This window comes from Alosa sapidissima, chromosome 23, assembly GCF_018492685.1.
Source record: "Alosa sapidissima isolate fAloSap1 chromosome 23, fAloSap1.pri, whole genome shotgun sequence".
NCBI lineage: Eukaryota > Metazoa > Chordata > Actinopteri > Clupeiformes > Clupeidae > Alosa > Alosa sapidissima.
The window spans coordinates 13532303-13554802 of record NC_055979.1 but is presented as its reverse complement, the minus strand read 5'-3'; the positions used below and the strand labels follow the sequence as shown (position 1 = coordinate 13554802).

General features: G+C 41.4%; 3 protein-coding genes across 3 annotated transcripts in view; 1 reads left to right on the top strand and 2 right to left on the bottom strand.

Annotated features, from left to right (window-relative positions):
- Nucleotides 1–3485: 3485 nt before the first annotated feature.
- Nucleotides 3486–6546, top strand: LOC121698639 (beta-crystallin A2-like). The gene is made up of 5 exons (XM_042080917.1): nucleotides 3486–3747; nucleotides 4511–4702; nucleotides 5118–5259; nucleotides 5555–5697; nucleotides 5907–6546. Exons 1-5 carry the CDS (start codon nucleotides 3635–3637, stop codon nucleotides 6052–6054), a joined length of 738 nt encoding a protein of 245 aa, XP_041936851.1. The 5' UTR covers nucleotides 3486–3634; the 3' UTR covers nucleotides 6055–6546.
- A 13597-nt stretch (nucleotides 6547–20143) lies between these two features.
- On the bottom strand, nucleotides 20144–21654 carry cdk5r2a (cyclin-dependent kinase 5, regulatory subunit 2a (p39)). The gene has a single exon (XM_042081415.1). The coding sequence runs from the start codon at nucleotides 21291–21293 to the stop codon at nucleotides 20352–20354; it is 942 nt and encodes a 313-aa protein (XP_041937349.1). The 5' UTR covers nucleotides 21294–21654; the 3' UTR covers nucleotides 20144–20351.
- Nucleotides 21655–21953: 299 nt separating this feature from the next.
- Nucleotides 21954–22500, bottom strand: part of LOC121698908 (protein Wnt-6-like) — a 23610-nt gene continuing 23063 nt past the window's right edge. Inside the window, exon 4 of the mRNA XM_042081414.1 lies at nucleotides 21954–22500. This exon is cut by the window's right edge and continues 1617 nt beyond it. The gene's annotated coding sequence lies outside the window, so the exon portion shown is untranslated.

Below are 22500 nucleotides of genomic sequence, written 5' to 3'. Positions count from 1 at the left end.
ACAAAAAATGTGTTGGTAGAGAACCCATCAGAGTGTGGAGGGGAGGTGGGTGTGGGACGCCAGACACCACTGCTGAGTCTTCTGGAGGTGTTGTGGGCCTAATGGGCTCTTTGCAATATTGTTCTCCCAATAATATACATTTTAACTTGCTTAAATCCTTCTTTTTCATCACATGCTGATTTACTAGTTGCAACACCCATCCGGGTCTGTGTAGACACTAATTACATTAACAATAGAGGCAGGTTCAAACACAAAGCGGCCGCATTAAGAGCCTTTCGTGCAAAGAACCCATTCAACAAAACATTGAAGAAGGAAGGTGCCTTCTTCACGTTTTTAAAAAAAAAAAAATAGTCCAGTATTTCTTTCGAAATTGAAATGAAGTTGTATGGACTAGACTATGTTTTTTTTTTTTTTTTTAAAACGGCGACGAAATTGTGAATTTCCAGAGTGTGTTACTCCACACTCGGCAATCGACTTCTACAGACTTTCCCCTAAAGACCCCATCTGCAGCAGCAACATTTCCGGAAAGGTACTGGCTTGATGAAATTCATTCTGGACTCTCTATCCGACCACATAAAGACCTCGGGATACTTGGCTTTAGGGACCCTCTACTCACTACCACGTAAGTGTAATGTTGTTTGGAACTATAGAAGAGGTATATAAATAGCTTTTTGTAGTGGCAAAATGACTTGCCCTGGTCACTTCCAGGCTAACGAGTTTTGACTAAAAACGGTAAAATCGAACTTTCTTAAAACACATCCGAATTACATGATTTTGATGTCAACTCAACGTATGTACTCCCAATCATCCATAAATTGATCTAAAGTGCATTTTACTCCGGATAATTCCTTTAAAGGGAAACTTGACAGGATTAGCTATATTTCCCCCTCTGCTGGAGAAATTGTGCATTATGCTATTTCAAACTGTGGAAAAAGGTAACAATAAAGCACATGGATTTGTTTACAAGCAAGCGAAACGGTTAGCATAAGTTCGGCAGAACAATGTGGATGTTACAAGGTAAGAAACACGATTTAAAACGAGTTTCTTGTTTCTCACTTCTCTTTCCGGGACGGTAGTCTCAATGCTGCAAGGTTGGTTTTCCGCCTGGGGACGCTAGGGGCAGCGGGGAAAGTCACCATTTTCACAGGAACAGGTCATTTAACCATCCAAATGATTTCTAAACTGGTTTATTACGTTGAAATAGTTGCCAAGTTCCCCTTTAAATAGCTTTGGTTTCTGACTGGACACTATGGGAAATCCCCTACCAACAGAACAAGGAATTTTCCACCTCTCCTGTGTCTGAAATGACACAATAAACTAAATTATGTTATTTAAAAATATGCTTTGTGCTAAATATCTGTCATTGTTGCCATAAGTTATCAGGCCATACAACTTGTCATGTCTTATGGCACCATAAGCATTACCTATCTAGATATTTAGCTGTTAAATGTCAGTTTATATTTTCATATTTTCTAACTCTATGAAGTAGATAATTTTTCAGCCAATATTCATAGGTTTCATCAGAGCCCTTGCCACAGGTGTATAAAATCAAGCACCATGCATTCATAAACTAGGTGCTTGATGTTATACACCTGTGGCAAGGGACCTGATGAAACCCATGAATAGCAACATAATAATTGTTCTTTGTTACAGTTTTACTGTAAAGATAGTTATGTAACATTGTGAATATTGCTAAAACCAGTCACATTAACAGTGCTTCAAGGTAGGTAGTCAAATCATAGCTGTCCTTGATGTCCTTCACGTACTGTAATGATCTCAGTCTCACCTTTGACCAGGTCCTATTCACTAATTTGCATAATAGGAAACATTTCCATATGTATCTTTTCATTAACTTAGTTTCCTGCTAAGGAACTGGGAGGTAATCTGAGCACTGGTGAGTGTTACTAATCACACACACAATTTGCAATTTATTTCAGTAAGTTTCCACTCACCTGTGGATATTTGCATGAATCATGTACAATATTATGTCAAACTGATTTAAAGCTTCATATATGTATCGTCATTCATCCTCCTCTGCTTTCTTTTTCATTGGCCTCGTCATCCTTGCTGTAGTTCCTCTGCACTGTAGCTTAAATGTTATTCTATAGCTGTAGCTCTGTAGCTTAAATGTTTAAATGCTTAATTGTTAATAACTTAAATGTTATTATATTGCTCTAGCTCTGTAGCTTAATTGTTAAAATGCTTAAAAGTTAATATCAATGTTAATATAAATGTAATTCTATTGCTGTAAGTCGCTTTGTATAAACGCATCTGCCAAATTAATACATCTAATGTAAATGCAATACATGTGGAGGGTGTCACATATGCTATTATAATTGTGACAGCATACATGGCTTTATTACAATGACTAGAGAAGCATTAGTGAAAATAGAGTTCTATTTGAAGAGCTATTTTCCAAAATGCTATATCCACCATTTTAATGTATTTTCATATATAATTTTTTCAAATGTTGTTTTCCAAGTAATTTCAGTGGAACTTTAATTGGGTTCTTGTTATTTGATTTATTTTACTCAATCAAAATACCACAATTGATTATTGACAGTTTATTGATAAATACACAATTAAATAACATGACTTATTAATGTTTTCAAACATGGATTTATAGCGTTTTGGAAAAGAGCTCTTCATTTGTCAAGGCTGACTGTATATGCATAACCAACTTGCTGTAAAATTATTCATTCTGAAAGGGAGACTGAGACTCTGTTGTGCAGTGAGTCATCTCATCACTAGATGTCACTAGACTCAATAGCAAACATATTGAATTAGCAAGTTCTCTTAAAAAAACTAAATGTCATTAGACACAGCTCCAGCTGCGGTGATTTCTCTGCGTACAAGAGGTTAGCAAGTCTTGTCCTTTGTTTTAGGGATTGCCTTCAGGCAGGATTCTGCCAGCTATTGCCCCATCTGCAGACCACAAAGCCTGTGAAAGGATCACCTGACAGCCATCATGTAGAGTGAATGCAGGCACTGACAGAGGTGTCGCCTGTGGAATGGTCGGCTTTGTGATGCACTCGGCCCTGACAATGCTGCACGATCCTAACGCCAAGAGGCCCTAATAACTGACATCTACGAGACATGTTTATGAGAAATGTTTTTTCTTGTCCTCTGTTAGGGATCAGATTGTTTAAATTCTGAAAAATAAGCCATAGTCATCATTTTAAACTGTGTTGATGATGATTTGTTGTAACTTGTCACTCATAAGTTTTTCAAATGTTTTTTTCTTGTTAGTTAAAACAAACCCTAATACAGGTAAATAAACACTCTAATTACAAATTACAATGGGCTATGTTTACTCTTTTTAATATCCATTACCGTGTACCTGAATACAAAAAAAAAGTTTTTAAAAAAGGATAAAAGAAGATAAAAAACATGGAGGGGAGGGATTGAGGTAGGGAAACGCCTCACTGGTAGGCTGTTCTGTGTTCCAGGTTAATCTCCCACAGTTCCCTTTTGTGTCTCCATCGGCCAATGAGGGGCAGCGGCCATTGTTTGGGTCCCCTGTCAGTCAGCTCCCAGGCCTGGTACACACCAGGGTTTTTGATGAGTCAGAGGATCTGAGCCTGCCGGAGACAAAGGCAGGACTTAGGGCCTCATTGAGGCCAGCCTGCTGAGCATGCAGAGCTGCTGCGGATTCTGCAGTTACCAGGGTGACGGCGCCTATATAAGCGTAGCACAAGGCACAGACCCCCGACATAGATTACGCCACATCTCTCCCACCCTCTGCACGTAAGTATGGAGCTACCACGCCACGCACTGCCACACCACGCCATGAGGCGACCAACCACACCAACCAATCTAGCATATACCTAGGACACCTGCCGGGTCAGTGCCATCAAAGAGCACTATGACCCAGACTTTGGCCAATAGAGGAGATGAGTTTGGTTTGTCCAGTTTTGACGAGGATGAGTTGAAACATCTTCTGATGTCCACATTTGGGAGAACTAAAGTGCCAACCTTAAGAACAAAACTGATGGGAGATGGACATCCTGTGAACTCTGTTAAAGCTGGAATTGCTACATGCCGCTTGCCCTTCAGCATGACCTACAGTCCTGGATTCTTTGCCTGCCAAAGCTGAACTGATACTCTACCAAGGCCTTAAGAGAGCGTGTATCTATTCCTGCTTATCACTGGAGCTCTAATGGTGGCTCATCTCCATCAAAACACTAGAGCAGGAAAATTATCCTTCGTATCTGGGCACAACCAAACATCCTTTTAGTAGACTCGCACACAAATAAGTAATGTTAGGAGTAATGCTAAACCAGGTTTCCTAATGACAGACTTGCACCTAAACAACGTCTGTTTTTCAATGGGCCAAATGCACACAGGATATTTTTCAAAGTCAATGACTAGGTTTCATTTATCATTCAAATCCCCCCCCCCTTGAGTTCTGGTGTAGTATCTCACAGACATGTGAAGTGCATAGTGTAGGCTGGCAAGAAGAGTAGCTCTCAGCAGAACTGACTGTGTTTTTCATGTGACCCTTTTGCAGCCGGAGAGAGCAAAACACTCAGGCGGCCATCATGAATCAGCAACAGATGATGGATCAGAGAGGGCAGTGGAGGATCACTGTCTTCGAGGAGGAGTACTTCCAGGGCAAGCGCTGCGAGTTCTCGCTCGAGTGCCCCAACATCCTGGAGAGAAACTTCCAGAAGATCCGCTCCATCAAGGTGGACAATGGCCCGTAAGTCTCCAAACGGACAGAGAGAGAAACAGAGATAAGAGTGGGACAGAAGAAGTTTGAGAGAGAGAGAGAGAGAGAGAGAAAGTGAGTGAGTGAGTGAGTGAGTGAGTCTGAGAGAGAGAGAGAGAGAGAGAGAGAGAGAGTGAGTGAGTCTGAGAGAGAGAGAGAGAGAGAGAGAGAGAGAGAGAGAGAGGACATCATACCTCACTGCAAAAGCATTTCAGCTGGGTCGTTGACCATTAAGTGCCTACTTTGTGTAGTAATTCGACAGTAGCAGTAACAAAAGCTAAACATTTCATCATTATATTAACCATCATCTTCTCTCTCTCTTTCTCTCTCATCTTTCTCTCTGTTGTCCTCCCCTCTGCATTCTTTTCTTCCTTTACTTTACTTCTTTAATTCTTTACTTCCCCAGCTGGGTGGGTTACGAGTACCCTGAGTTCCAGGGCCAGCAGTTCATCCTGGAGAAGGGTGACTACCCTTGCTACGAGGCCTGGAGTGGCAACAGCAGTTATCGTACCGAGCACATGCTGTCCTTCAGGCCCGTCAAGTGTGCTGTAAGCTACCTTATCCTCTTCCCTCCCACCCATAAAAGGGTCATTCCATACACCACACACTAGTCTAATAGGCCTACACCATGCTGTATATCATCATTAACCCATAGTAGTCTATTTTGATCCATGCAATGCTACACTTAAGGCTAATTCGATTTTTTAAATGGTTTATAGCATAGTATTTTTTACCCAATGTTCTTCATATCAGAGTATCCTACTATAGGCCTACTCTTCACACATGCTGTAGGTCTCTCATGGCTGCTCATGATGTGTGGCTGTGTGCTTGTTTTCTCGGCAGAACCACAGTGACAGTAAGGTGACCCTGTATGAGTGTCAGGACTTCCAGGGACGCAAGTTTGAGATCTGTGACGATTACCCCTCCCTCCAAGCCATGGGCTGGTGCAGCAAGGAGGTGCCCTCCATCAAAATCAACTCAGGAGCGTAAGTTGCTGTCTATTCCAAATGCTTTAGCGTAGTCTCTAGCAAATGGCTTTTGTAAAATGCACCCAGAAAACGTTAATACATATATATATATATATATATATATATATATATATATATATATATTAAAAAGTTCTAATTTTCATGGTCTGTGTGGACCTCTCTCTCTCTTTCTCCCTCCCTTTCTCTCTCTACCTATCTCTTTCCAGGTGGGTGGCCTACCAGTTCCCCGGTTACCGTGGATACCAGTACATTCTCGAGAGAGACAGACGTCAGGGCGAGTTCAGAAACTATAATGAGTTCGGTACCCAGGCTCACACCAATCAGGTGCAGTCTATCCGCCGGGTGCAGCAGTAAAGGCCCGCCTTTAACTTATCCTCATTGGCTACTATGTACCCACTGTTAGCATGGCATGGCATGTGATAACGTAGGCAATAAAATCTTTATTCAAAACTCCAGAAAAAGAGTGTGCTTGTCGCCATTCCTTTAACTTCGAATACGCATTAGGAAATGATAACATTTCAAAAAGGTTGTAGCCCGGGGAAGATGTTTATTTATTATTTATTTTTTAAATTTGAATTATTATAATTAAGTTATACTCCTAAACTAACAGGCACTGTCATCAACTTCACAAGAAAGGCAAGAAACGCTGTTCGTAAATGAATGCAATGACTGGAGATTATTGAAATCACAGCCGCATTTATTTAACAGCATTTGTACCTATTTAACAGCACAATGTACCTGAGTGTTTTAGAACACATTTCACAATGATTAAGACTTTTTTATTTTGTGCATGTTAGGAATAGAATGTATATTGTTCCTGTCGGATTGTATTTTATTTTCAATAAACACGAGCAAGAGATCACCGCTGTTAATGTTTCCGCTGTTTCTTGTTGCGGTCATGTTGTTCTGATGTGATGTGATCGTGATGTGCTTGGCTCTAGACAATTTGCCTATTAGCGCGTCATTATTGGACCACCTCTGTTGCTAAGGCCTAGACATTGCCTACAAGGTGTCTGGCAAGTTTGTCGATTATTTATCTACTCCATGTCATGATGAAGATGACCAATGGTAAACTGAATACAAATAGACTACGAATGCCGGCGGCATAAACCACATGACAGTAACTCATAGCCTATATTCATTGCATGGCCCTGCTTGGACCATAGGTTGTTGCTTAAAATGGCTTCAAGTCACTTCGAGCCTTAAAATAAGATCACTTTTAGCAGGCCTGTTAGGAGGCCTGTTGGCTTTTCAAACTGAGCACATTTCCCAGGGAGGACTGTCCGAGTTCTGGCAGGCAGAAGACAGGGGGCTCACATGAGCTGTCCAGGGTCCTGATGTCTTGGGAACCTCATTTGCGGACAACGACCGGCTGTTTCTACTACACGGTGCTGTGTTTGGCGACTTGTCTAAAAACTGACAGGAACTTGTTTACAATTTACAAAGTACAGTAGCCTACGTGAACTAGCCTACATAGTTCAAACACAGTCGCGCATTTGCTCATTGCCGTCATTAGGATCTTATTTGAGGGATCAGTTACAAAGTTTGTTCCAGGAAATAGGGATCGCAACAAAATATAATCTCAACCACAATTGTTGATAAGGATAGTTAAAGATGTTACTCTACAGTTAAAATAGCAGTTTAATGAACGGGGATATCCCTGCTAGATTTCACAAATGGTAATCTCAAGCAATCAATCCAAAACTAATTTACAGTGCATTTTGAACGGACAGGCGCTACTCCTACGCCATCTGCTGTCTGTGGTTAGGCCACACGGGTTCACCGTGGTAAAGTTGGCTTTATATTGGACGTTGGATATTCGACACATTCGAAAAATCTATTTAGCACTGACTACGATGGTCGAGTTTGTGTCAAACCAACTTTAATGTGTTTAAACAAAGTCTGCCTATATTACACAAAGCTTCTTTTGTCCAAAAACCCATGTTTTGATTTTATGACATTTTTTATGCTGATAAAAGATTTCAATCTATTATGCGGCTTCACCTTTTGACTTACCCATACTAAAACACATCTCCTGAACTCGGCTTACTGCCCTTTCTAGGACACAAAGCTTCTTTTTCCTTAAAACCTGCTCTTTGATTTTATACAATTTTTAATGTTAAATGTTTCAAATCTATTATGCGGCGTGCCTTTTTGACCTACCCATGTCAAAACACATCTGGTGAACTTGGATTACTGCTCTATATAGTACACAAAGCTTATTTTTTCCAAAAACTCACTCTTTGATTTTATATTAATATTTTACTATTCAAAAATGCTATAAATCTATTATGCGGCTTGACCTTTTGACCTACTCATGTCAAAACGCATCTGCTGCACACATCTAACTGCCCTACATAGTACACAAAGCTTCTTTTCTTCAAAAACTCATTCTTTGATTTTATATTCATTTTTTACTATTCAAAAATGCTATAAATCTATTATGTGACTTCCACTTTCGACCTACCCATGTTAAAACATATCTGCTACACTCAGCTAACCGCCCTTCATAGTACACAAAGCTTCTTTTTTCCAAAAACTCCCTCTTTGATTTTATATTATTTTTTTACTGTAAAAAATGTTATAAATCTATTATGTGCCATCCCCTTTTGACCCACCCATCTCAAAACACATCTGCTGCACTCATCTAACTGCAATAGTACACAAAGCTTCTTTTTTCCAAAAACTCACTCTTTGATTTTATATATATTTTTTACTATTCAAAAATGCTATAAATCTATTATGTGCCATCCCAAAAAATCAAAGAGGGAGTTTTTGGAAAAAAGAAGCTTTGTGTGTTTTGACTTGGGTAGGTCAAAAGGTCAAGCCGCATAATAGATTTATAGCATTTTTGAATAGTAAAATATTAATATAAAATCAAAGAGTGAGTTTTTGGGAAAAAGAAGCTTTGTGCACTATGAAGGGCAGTTAGCTGAGTACAACAGATGAGTTTTGACATGGGTAGGTCAAAAGGGCAAGCCACATAATAGATTTGAAACATTTAACATTAAAAATTGTATAAAATCAAAGGGTAGGTTTTAGGGAAAAAGAAGCTTTGTGTACTAGAAAGGGCAGTAAGCCGAGTTCAGGAGATGTGTTTTAGTATGGGTAAGTCAAAAGGTGAAGCCGCATAATAGATTGACATTTTTTATCAGCATAAAAAATGTATAAAATCAAAACATGGGTTTTTGGACAAAAGAAGCTTTGTGTATTATAGGCAGGCATTGTTCAAACACATTAAAGTTGGTTTGACACAAACTCGACCCTCATAGTCAGTGCTAAATAGATGTTTGTGTCGAATATCCAACGTCCAATATAAAACCAACTTTACCACGGTACACGGTTCAGCCGACGATGTTTTTTCTATAGAGTAACCTAACCTAGGACTACAGCATCAAGCTGACTTTCACTTCACATACTGGACGATTTTTACAAAACATGCAGAAATATAATAATAATAATATTAAATAAATATATTTATTCCGTCGTTTTATGCCGTAGGACGCGTAGTAGGCCTACGACTCTGACATGCAAGGCAAAAACAACAACGATTTCAATGTTAGTCCTTTATCCCTCTCAATAATGTCGACCATGTAATTCTCTTTATTCGTGAGTTAAATTTATAGCTATACTATATTTTTTTAGCTGTTCCAAGTTCAGCCTGTTAACGAGTAGGCTAGGCCTCCTATTACTGTAAATCTTAGCATCTGTTGAGGAGTGAATTATTTTCCTGGTTCCTTCTAGAATTTTATATAAACGATCTATAGTTTCAGTGTTCTTTAAACAGTCTATGGGATAAATCTCTGAGGGTAATTGTCGCATCATAATGCGGAACTCTAAGTTCGCGAAAATTCTAATCACATATTTGTGACCATAGAGTTCCATTATCAGCATCATAGTTGTTCCCACAAGACTTCCGTTTTAACATTCCATATGTTATCTTAAAGGTCCAGTATGTAGGAAATAATGGAAAATAAACTGTAACCATTCCAAAAATGATCACCATATGTTGTCAGAGAGTAAGGAAACACGATGAATTGAAGTAATGGCTTATTTGACAACATTACTCTAACCCCTAAAACCCCGTAAAACCCATGAAAAAAAAAATGAGTTACGGGGCGGAATGTCTTAGAATTTTCGTTTATGTTTTGAACGATTCATTCTAGAATAGCGTATTAATAATGGGCTAGCGCGTCCTCCAATTTGGGTTGCCAAATTAGCAAAGGCCAACTGTCAACAGCTGTCAGTTGTAGTCATGAACGCCTACGAGAGGCGGGCAAATTTCCAAAATTTAAACAAGAAACAAATTAAGTGGACATCGGAGGAGCTTCCCGAGATGGTGACGTCTTCGTCAAACGAAGAATATCAAGTCTGGAGCTGGCCGTATTTCTCCACAACAGGTAGCCTAGGCTAAACCTCATCTGCATCGCTAACTTCAGCTAAATATGTTACGTTGGTTAGAGAGGTATTTTTTGTTTTCACTGTTTCCGTAATGTGTAGCTGGGTCATGGTTGGAGAAACGTTAAAGCAGCTGCAGGTCAACTAACGTTAGCTAAGTCTTAATTACATCTGGCAACCCAGAAGAGGCTCGCGTCTGGTAGTCTTGAGAACGTTCACCAGTGTTTTGATTTTGGCCTGCAGAACGTTCGGTAACAATCCTACAAATCGCACCTTTAATGAAGCGGAAGATTGGGAACAAAATAGAACGTTCAAGCATTGTTTTTGTTGAAAGCACTGATCTATAAAGATTCTTAAAGTGTTCTTTATAGATCAGTGGTTGAAAGGGTCTATACAGTCTGTTTGTGACCGTACTCCTCAACAGGTTGAGGGTGCCGTACGACAGATGCTATGCAAATGACAACGCTGGGAGGCGCACCATACCTTTCCCAGCGCTACTGTCACTGTGACGACACAGACCTAGGTACACTTTGCTTTTTGTGTGAGGGTGGGTTTTTGAGAAGCTGATATTAAATATGCGTAGGATTACATGTGCAGATTTATGTTGTGTCATATGCCATTTGTTTTTAAGAGGCCTATTTTCCTTTCCTTTGTTTTTCACATTTTGGAAACAGGCTTGTTTAAATTTCTGTCACTTTTACTACTTTATCTATCTATCTATCTATCTATCTATCTGTGGAATGCTGTTTGTGAGCTATGTTCTGTGTGATCTTTTTCCATCTCCTTCTCACACTATCACACACACAGACATGACACATACCAGCACCCACCCCCTTTAACACCTACAGCCTCAGACTCTTTCACACTGTTTCAGTTTCTCTCTCTGTGTGTCTATCTCTCTCTCACCCACACACCTACACACAAACATCTCTCTCTCCCTCTCTCTCTCTCACACACACACACATTCACAAACACACATACTCACTAAGACATTTTTGTACTAGAGCCTTTCAGCTCTGTCTCCAGTGTTCCCCTCTTAATGCAATATGTTCTGTTCTTTCCATCTCAGCAATCTGTTCCCAGACATCTCACCATCCCTCCCTCCCCCCTCCCTTGCTCCCTCTCTCCCTCCTTCCCTCCATCCTCCACCACCACCACCACTTGTCTCCATCTGTACTCTCTGCCTCTGCTGGCTGCCATGGCAACTCCTCTCTCTTTCTCAGGAAGCAGTGGCAGAGATGGAGAGATATGAATCACTTTCATTTCTCTCTCTCTCCCTCTCTCTCTCCTTCGCTCCATCTGTCTACCTGTCAATGCCCTGCCAGAGAGCCGAGACATGATGAGCTACACAGGGAACTCAAGAGCCAGGACGTTGACACATGTCTGCTTAGATTCAGTGAGGGGGTTCGCCCTTGCCGGTTCAGGTTCAAGTTCAGATCCAGATTTTGATTAAGGTCCAGGTTCTGATTCGGATCCTGTTCATTCTAATTTGGATTCTGATTCTGATCTTGGTTCTGATTTGGAGTCTGACTCCAGTTCCAGCTTCTGCTGCATGTTTCAAAGTGATATGTAAGAATCTGCTGGCCCGACACCCCTGCTGGCATCTCACCTCACCTGTGTGTGAAGCAGTGCTGCTGGGATGACTGCTTGATGATGTGTCTGTCTCATGTGTGGGATCCATAGGATTACGTAAGCCTTGAGTCTGGAAAGGTTTCTGCAAGGTGGGAGGAAAGCAGCTCTAATCTCTGTAAACTGCTGTCGGGGGAGAATGGAACACCCCACTTCACTTCCTGTGTACACACACACACACACACACACACACCATTCAGAATCCCATGAGTGCACACACACACACACACACACACATACACACACACACACACACACACACACCATTCAGAATCCCATGAGTGCACACACACACACACACACACACATACACACACACACACACACACACACACAAACAGACATGCAACCACCCACACCTGCACACTGTTCAGTGTCAAGTAGGGACTCAAGCGCAGCACATGTGTGTGTGTATCTCTCTCGTGATGTGAACCCCACACACACTCTCTCACACACACTGACTATTTGAATTGATCCTTTTGACTTTGCACAGCAGTTGTCAAGATATGTTTTGAATGTAACAAGGCTTTTTTTATTTCTTTTGTTGGTATCATGGCAACAAGCACACTATCTAAGCTAAGCACTGTGTCTCTGCTGAATATACTACAGAAATATCTTTCAGCAGACTGGCTACATCAGCTTTTATAACTGGACCTTTTTACTGGTCATTGCAGCCCAAGTATGTTAGCTAATACCTGGTTAGCTGCTGCCTCAGAAAAGAAAGGGTGAAATCTGCAGAGACTCTTATTAGGATATAAGGACCCATACAACATATGGGTCATAATAATCAGTAATCAGTATGGATGTTGCCTTGATTTGGTTAGGTCATTCTTCTGAGTTCCTGTGATTGCAGTAATGACTGCAGACAAGACATTCAACAGACATTCAAATCAATGCAGGCACAAATGCTTCAAAAACCAACATAAAATACTTTAAATAATCAGAACAGTTTTAATTAAAAACCGGGTCTTATGCAATATGAGCAGTACATACAAGTTCTGACAATCCCAGAATATTTCTAGCCTTATGTAAGCTATTGCAAAAAATGGGGGAATTATATAATTTATGAATACCACTTACATCATTTTAAGTGATGTTTGCCTTTGTGATATACAGCATGACCAAACCTGGCACTGTGACTTACAGTTAGACTTTTTTCTTGCACAAAAACACGCTTCAGAGATGCAGATCAGTGCACAGAATACTGCACACACACACACACACACACACACACACACCATATCTACACTGTCTCCAACCCTGCCAAAACATTTGCAGTTTGTTTTTGAATCTGTTTCATTTACCATCAGCCTCTAGGCTGCTGGAGCATGACTTGTCAGGGAGAGAAAAAATACATCCCCCACTTGTATTACCTAACCTTCATGTGGGTGGCTTGTTTTTGTTGTGAGTCTCCTCCATGGATAAATGAATGCAGTCATCTTCTGCATAAAAATAAGGTTAGATATGCAGAGCAATTTAATACTAGTTGCATCTGTCAACAATCTGCTACTTACATCCATTCAATTGTGAATGTAAGTGGTAATGCATGTTAGGTTGCCTAGCATTGAGAAGTTATTTAAAAACAGCCTTGATTATCACACACCTCGTCTAAAATGCAGACCAACCTTGCCGAAGACAATACCCATATGGCTCGGTCTCTCAGTGTTTGACCTTTTGAGAGCTGTCTATACCTTACATAGGTTACGTACTTAAGGTTCTTATGCACTATGCTACAATCCCTATATGTAGATTGTTTTGTGAGGCAGCTTTGTACAGAGATTTCTAAATGCAGTCATTTATATAAAGTATACATCAGAGAGACTGGAAAGCTCTCATAAAGAACAACAATTCACTTTCTACCGTTACTTGCAATGTAAAAGATTCTTTCTTTTTATAATAAAGAAGGTTGTTCCAGAAGTTTCTATTCTTTACCACCACCACCAAATATTTATTTTTTCTTCTGCTTATGTGAATGTGTGTGTGTGTGTGTATTAGTTATTGTAAATGATTTGTTTAATACTAATAGCTAATTTAATAATAGTCAACTGTGAAATGTTTGTGATCTTCCCTAACCCACTTTGAAATTAAATCTGAGCATATACATTTCAAAGTGTAAACATCCTCCTTGTGTTCAATCAAACTGTGACTCACACTTCGGAGTCATGTCTCTCTCTGCTGCAGCAGACATGCACAGGGATTAAAGGGTATTCCATAGCAGTGCAGAGGGAGGCACTCTCGCTTGTCCAGTCCTCAATCCCATTCATTCTCTCTGGAGGATTAGCTGCCAGCGCTTCTCCGTGCTGAGCATGGGCCCTGGGCTAGCTACATAACTGGAATAATCTCAGAGGACAGATTAGCCTACCGTTATAGCCCACGCAGAAAATAGCCATAACCGTCATCCAAGGCAAAGCCACACCTGTAGCTGTGTTTTAAAATAGAGAGAAATAATGCCCTTTGTGGACTGATATCTTATGGGTCTGTTTGTGCATGGAGTTTTAGTGCAACAATTGTTTTCCCACATCAGGATTTTAGAGGGATTACAACTACATTTTATTGTCATCAAATTCTTTCATTTATTTGTATTATATTTTATTTACTTTGCATATCAATATGCCAGATCACCCCATTAAGAACAAACAATTAAAAATGATTCACAGTGCAGGAAATCAATCTAGGCATGAGATTACCTCATCTGAATTTTTAGATAACTGGCCCTACCCACATTTTTACAGATGAGCTTTCAGACTCGGGGAGAATTCTGAAGCAGGGTTGTGTAATAGCCTACTCCACGAGAGGGCTAGATGATGCATTACATACAAAGGCTGTCTCAGTTCAAAACCTGAGGACAAACAAAACACGTAGGCATGTTTCTAAAACAATCCATAGGATGGACGCTCACCGGTGTTTGGTGTTTTAAGCCCCCAACGTCATCTTCCAGGCAATACTGCATGGAAGGCACTAGTTGTTGTTGCATCGTCCACCAGAAACATCAGTGACTATCCATTACAGTAAAACATACCATTGACCCTTTGATATCCATCCTATCCTCTAGCACTAGTATTGACAGACGCAGTGGTAATTCCTAGCTAAGGTCTCCTCTGCACTGTAGCTTAAATGTTATTCTATTGTTGTAAGTCGCTTTGGATAAAAGCGTCTGCCAAATGAATAACTGCAAGAGGACCTAAGTTCTTGTGTTAAGCTAAATGTTCATTCAGTCTGTTATCCTACATAACTGAACCTGGTTACATAGATTAGCATCAATAAAAGACATAGGCTAAGACTCTCTCTCCATCAAGCTGATCACATGTTTACAGTCTGGAGGTTTGTCTAAGTAGACCCAGCTTCCTCCAGTACTTCTCATGTGGCGTAGACTGGTAAGCATTCGTGATTTCAGTGCACTCAGTTACAGTCTGTCCTACATACATGGGATGAATCATGATTATGTAACATCAGACTGTTCAATGCAAAGACTATTCAAAGTGTTGATCTGAGGCCAGACACAATGAGTCAGACAAGATCAGTCTTTTGCTTTTGAAAGGAGGTCCTACCAGACGAATTGTGTGTATGCTTGTGTATAGCTCTGTTTCTAAAAAAGTGTGGAAAATGTAGATAAAAACAGTGGGATAATCTGCTATTTTTGTATATCAAAATTTGGTTGCAAAAAAGACAGACAACATATCAAATGTGACTATTTCATGGAAAATATAAGCTCTCGAGTTTGGAAAAGTTGTGTGACTGTAAAGAAAACACAGGGAGGAACATTCCACTGCTAATTAGGTTAACTGACACCATGATTGGGTATAAAAAGAACATCCCAGAGAGGCAGAGTCTGTTAGATGCAGAGGTATTCATCACTCTGTGAAAACCTGTGGGCAAATAATGCAACAATATAAGAATAATGCTCCTCAACATGAAATTGCAAAGAATATGGGGATTTTATCACCAATAGCACATATCATTAGCCTGGGAATACCCATTCACACCTTTGGCAAATTTGGGATTTGCTCTGCAGGTCCGTCTGGCCAAGAGACCATTGAAGCCCATTTCCAATGTCCACGCAAATACAGTCTCTAATCCGGCATGGATGTGTATTTCTTTGGAATTGATTAAACAACTGCATTTACAGTAAAACCTTTGTTTACAAGATTGCTGCACTTCTGAAACTATACGTGTTTAATGCACCAATTTAAGTTTAATTTCACTGCTAGTTAAGCCCCTGCTGGAAGTTGTACGTCAATGAACATTTTCCAGACCCACTCTCAATTACAATTGAGAAGGTCTGCGTAACCAGGCCATAATATCATTAAAATACAAAGAAAAAACATAGACATCTTTGTAAACATGGGGCAGGGCTGAAAAACAGAATTGTATGGCCGTGATCTTTGGGACCTGGCCTGTCCAGACCTGTCTCTGGAAAGAAAATCATTGTATGGGTTCAGGAAAACTGCCGGTAACATTGTCTATGAACACAGTTTGAGGCTCCTGGTTAGAACTCTACCATGCAAAGAAAAAGCATACTTAGGCATGATCCAGAAATGTCATATCTGTCTTTGTCTTATCTGGGTCTCAGCTCATTTAAGATGGACTGAGGCAAAGTGGAAAACTGTCCTGTGGTAACACTAATTAATTTGGAATTCTTTTGTAAATCATGAACTCTACATCCTCCATGCTAAAGAGGAGATGGCCCATCCAACTTATTATTAGTGCTAAGTTAAAATGCAAGCATCTATAACAGTATGGTGTGCATTAGTGCCTATGGCATGGGCAGCTTGCACAACTGGAAAGGCACAATGCTGAATGATGTTTTTTGAGCATCGCATGCTGCCATTCAGACAAATGCCTTTTTCAGAGAAAACCTGTGAATGTGAATATGTAAGTGTGTGTGAGTCTAGTCTGATCTCAAGTGCCTTGATTATTATTCGCTCAAGAGGCTTTCTTTAGGCAACAAACACATAAACACTCTAACTAACTACCCACCCATTCTTCATCTCAGCACTTTGACATATTCAAAGATGACATGGATCCTCCATGTCAGACAATCCTCCATTTGAAAAGATGAACCCATCCTCCTTGATTAACATGACAATCCTCAATCTGATATATTACTGTAACGTGGAGCTATGACGGTGATGTTGACCTGATAATCTCAGGATTATGTTCTGACTTTACCTTACCTACCTGTACCTTATATTAGCAAGGGCAAGCAAGGACATGGAAAGTCATCCGGGATCCGGGGATGTGACAGAGGCCGAGTGATACCTGATTAGTGTCTTCATCCCCAGCAACTGGCTTGTGAAGACGTAACACCGTTCATTACATAAAGTGCCAGCCATTCCTTTATCTGACTGGGGACAATAGAATTGAAACCTCTTCCATATTTATGACCCTTCCCTGGCCTTTGAGTTATAAGTGTATTGCATGTGAAGTTTGAACCTGTCTGAGATTAAATTGTATCATGCAAGTATGCACATGGAGACCATATCAAACTTAAATAGTCTCATCAACAAGTAACACCTCAATTTAGGAGAAATGTATAGAGAAGTGGTATTTTTACTGTATACAGCAGCCTATGTTTTCTTTAAATGGCCGGATATGCCAAATAAACAGTGAACCCAAGTCAGGATGTAGACAGCTGTAGGCTATAGTATTTAGATTCAAACCCCCATTCTATGTAAGATTAGCCTATATGATTCTGCGCAAATGATAGACTACATTTCAGCACTACCCAGTGTGGTACAAAACATGTTAAAATCTAAAAATAGGGACAACCATCATGATTTAAGATTAATTATTGATGTTTCCACCTGTCTTTGCCTCTGCACTCTGACTCCTCGCTGCCGCTGCCTGGTCACCGTCTCCATGACAACTTGCATTCTTGCGGTTTCTGCGGAGAGTGAGCCCACGCTCGCACCGACTAAGCTACACGACGAATGCGGTACGAAATTATGTAACTGACTTACCTAATGATGAGCTAAGGGCAAGGAGATCCGCTTCAAACACTATTCAGCGCTATCCGTGAGGTTCGCGGAAAACCGTGTTTTATCACCTATCGAACTATGCTCTCATTCACTATCACTTGAAGCCTATAAATGCTTGTGCCGGTGCATTAGGCCAGGGGCTGTAGTAGGCTATTGACTATTTGAAAGAGCATTTTTGATGGCACAAGTGGATTAGGAGAAGGTGTATTTCTGGATGCTGTATTTCTTTCTCGTGCATTGGTTATAGGCTACTTTTAAACATCTGCTTGAGGCGTCATGTCTGTTCCTTAGCAAAGTCTAGCCTACCAGCATGCACACATCTGCAGCGCTCCAAAATACCCACGCGCAATCCTGCTCATGCACCCCACATCCGCCGTTGCCATAGTGACAGGAGGAATGCGGCTCGCAGTCCTAGAATATGAATTCCTATGGCCCGGCGCGCGATCGGCGCTGCAGAGCCCTCCGTCACGGCGACACTTCCATCAGACTGCAGCAAATTCCAGCCAATCAAGAGAGCGAACAGCCGGCCCACGTGCTTTATTCACAAATTCTGTGGGCTCTTGCTCTTGATTCCAGCCAACAGCTTCTTACTCCCCACCAGTGAGTCATCCTTTCCCTGAGGCCATTTTATAGTAACCTATAGCATCTGCACTAGGCTACACCACTGCGACTTAAGAAACGCAAGTTTTAAAAGTTAAACAGATTCGTTTTAAAAGTTAATTTGAACAGTTTTCCCCATATAAATTCAGCTTGAATGCATTTTTAAAATCCTACCACACGAAACATGACTTTAGCTTGTTGGCATGTCTTAAATCCAACCACATTATTCTGTAGCAGCCTACCCTATTTGAGTTTGGTAGCCCCTTCAAAGACCTATCATAAACGTTATACATAGGCTATCTGACAATTTTACAGAAGTTACCTGGACTATTTTTGAGTTGTCTACTTCAATTCAATTGTTTTCCTCCTCTTGCCATTTACAGAACATAGGCTAACTCACACGTGTTGGCCACTAGGCATGCTGCGGGTCTAACATGGCATAAATATCAATAGCTCACAATGAATCGAGTCACTAAACAATTGCTGTAATTATACTGTGATATGGATTAGAATGAATAACGTGGGCTCCGCTTGCAAGCATCTGGGCTTCATTTTCAGCACCGTGGGCAGCGACAGCGGGAGAGCGCGCTCATGTTCCAAGGACAACATGGTCACGACACGGGGCTAAATATGACGACCGTTTCTCTCGTTTCACAGAAACGATACACTCCTCGGCAATGACAATCTAGGCTTTGGCATTGTTGAAGTGGAGGCAACAGGTTCACCAGGTTAACCTATGTCAAATATCTGTGGTGAATAGCTGAACGCGTTATAGATGCTGGATAGGCTATCTGTCCCAGTTTTAGCACGTCACTGCTGTGCCTCAATTATTTTATGATCCAACAGGTGACAACATTTGAAAATGAGTGTCACCTGTTGGTAAAGTAGTTCAGCATCGCTCCCAGGACATTTTCAGAGAGATATTTTCGCTTCCTTCCAGAGCAGAAATTTGCTTTGAGGCCCAAAAGACAATGACGTAAAGATTCCATTCCTCATTACCACACACTGTTGCGCCCTGTGTGGTATAAGCCAGCCCTGGCGTACAGGCCCAAGTAACGAAAGAATCCACAAAACGAACCCCTTGTATGCCAAGAAATGAAAATAATGCCATAAATATAACATGCGCTCCCTGCTTTTGAATTATGAAAACCTCAGGATTTTCAAATATTTAGCAGCTCGCTGACGCAACAGTAGGCTAGACTATAACTGACTGCGGCATAGCCTAATGCTAAAAAATGGTTTCCTTTTCATGATAGTGGTGCAAAACGAGAAACGAGAAAAAATAGGCAGATAGGTAGTAGACAGTCCACTGAAATTAGCTAATTGCATTAACATGTTCACCTTCTAAATAGACCTGAAATTGACAAATAAATTGCAACACGCCAGAATTTGGCTGTATTGATATATTTCTGAAATGTACATTATAAAACATTACGCTTTATACTATAACAATTGGCACATATGACGGCAAAGATTCTTTTTTGTTGTAAAATTGTACATTCAACGTTCAGATAGAGAGTTTCAGGCGCCACAGTAGACGTGTGCTGTGTATGCCATAGCCTAGGCCAGCACCTTGGAGAGCGGCGTCAAAACGCTGTCCCCCAAGCCACGAAGAGAAACGAATACTGAAATAAATTACCCGAACACTGACATACTAGCTAACACTTCACTTCCCCCACTTGAAGCCTTGCACCAGGTAGCCGTTTTGTTTTTCTTTAAAAAGCCACGATGGAGATACAGTTAGAATACTTTGTAAGCATGCAAAGAGTACAGTAGCGCTATCCCCCTAAAACCCCAGAGCTTCCGGTGGTCTGACATTCACAGGATCACCGTGGTGGTTTATTATACACATGTAACAACATGGAGAAAATCTCTCAGGGGTGAAGCGGGCCCCCATAGTCCCTTCTTCATATACCGGCTGTGGTGCATGGCACCGTTCCACAGTCAACCGCCGGTGCTTACATTCAATCCCCTCTCAAAGGACGGGGTTCGGAGAGGTATCAAATAGCTTCTCTCTTTCTCTCTCTCCCCTGGATGATGTTCACCTTAACGGTCCAGGTTATTTGTCCATTTCCCGTTACTGTCCTTTGATCCCCCCTCGTTTTTCAGGTCCTGAAACACCTCGGTGAAGAAGTGCGGGTCAGAGTTGATCTGCAGCATTTTGGCACTCATTTTGTCAATCACCCGCAGCGACCGCTCCCAAAACACCTCCTTGTTAGTCTCCACCAGGAAAGGCTTGAGTGGGTAAGATATCTCGTTGCCCATGTAGGAGTAAGCCAGGTAGAGGCAAGTGAGAAAGGTGGCTTGCAGCTCGTATTCAGTGGAGATGTCCTCCGTCACGGCTTCTCTGCAGAGCATGTAGACAAACACCAGGTTGGCAGGTGTGATGAAGCCTTGGTCCTGCCACCCTTGAATCAGCAGAGAGCGGTCCACGTTTCGGAACCACAATATGATCTCGTTGGGACTGAGCTCTTTTAATTTGTAGCACCGTCGGCACATAAACTCGCTCAGGCAGCGCAGCAGCTCCCCAGTGGATGCCTGGACAATGACCCTTCTGGGAGAGATGAGTGAACGACTGCTGGGCTGCTTTTGGACCGCGATCAGCTGCTTGGCATTTTGTTGGACGGTCTGCGTCTGATTGCCCCGTCGGCTTTGGTCAGGTACCGTCGGTACAGGCACGGCGAGTGGTCCTGGCTTGGATGCTTTGCGCTCCGACCCCGATTGCTGAGATTTCTTGAGATTTTCGCTGTTCAGTTGGTCCACTGGGTTGTTGGCCTGAGTGATGGGAGGGTTCGGGTTCACTTTCTTGGCACTCTTTTTCTTTGCCGAGGCAGCGACAAGGCGCTTCCACGTCAGGGCTGATATTAATACCGAATGGCGCTTTAGACTTTTCTCTGTTTTTCCACTTGCCGCATGTCCCGCATCGGGCTTTTCATCCAGGACACCCCCCTTCCTTGAGGTGGGGGAGATCGACAGCACCGTGCCCATCTCTTCTGTCGGAGACCAACACGCACCGGCCTAACGGAATGCTGTGCCTCGCCTTGCGTCCCGGGGACTGCGCTGGAACGGTGCGGTTGAAAATCACAGATCCACGTCCATTGATGGTTACGGTGTGTGTGATATAGCGGTTGAAGCGGTTTGGCGCACAGGTCTATGTCCGTATGCGACGCGTTAAGTCCTCCTGCGGCAGCACCCTACTGAACTCGCAGAGCTGAGCGCATGGAATGGGCAGGGCCAGAGATTTGTAGCCAGGCAAAAATGCAGTGGCTGTAAACCTGTAAACCGAGATTAGCCCCCTCCATTCTACCAACCTGCTCACGATGAGATGATGGACAGTCCTCTCCACCTACCACAGCGCCTCAAAATGAGCATGGTCTACCCAAGCTGTGGTAAAGGGTGAGACGGTGAGTTTAAGTTTTCTATTTTTACTCATGGTTCCCGATGTATTTGGGGATTTTGCAATAGTAAAGGGAAACAACATTTAATATTCTATATGACGCGTTTGTTTAAGTATAAGTATAAGTATATATACTCTTTTGATCCCGTGAGGGAAACATGCAAGAAAGATGTGTTGGTAAACAAGTTTTTGAATAGTTTTTTATCTAAAAAAAATCACTGATTGACAAATCAAAAGCAGCTTCTTCAACAACATTTTATACATTGAAACATATGTAGGGGAAAGGTGCCTGTGTCTCTTGTGCTTCTCACAATAGTATTTCTCCACCTAGTGGTACAAATCGTGACTGCACCTCTCTTACAACATTTACTCTAAATTCAAGGGTTGCCTGCTGCAACACATGAACCATCTGTTGCGAAGACCATTCATCCACTCAAGTTACACATAAAATGGTGGCATGTGGACCTAGTAATATATGTGGTTTTTTTGCAATATATGCTGAATAAATCATAAGAATAAGACGTCAGAACAAAAACAGAGGTAATGCAACAGTAATTCCACTTTTCAACTTGCAAACACTTGGATGTTAAGTAAACATGAACAGCATCACAGTTTAAGAGAGAAAGCATTGTTTCTGTCCTATTTGCTGCACCACACTCAACTGAACAGCAGGCTGCAGCATTCTACAATGTAGTTGCATGGGCACAGCTTGTCCGCAGCAGTGTAATCCAAATTTTTGTTTATTTTTTTCAGAAGATATTTTGGGGGAGATGGGGAGTGGCTGCAGCAAGAAAGAAA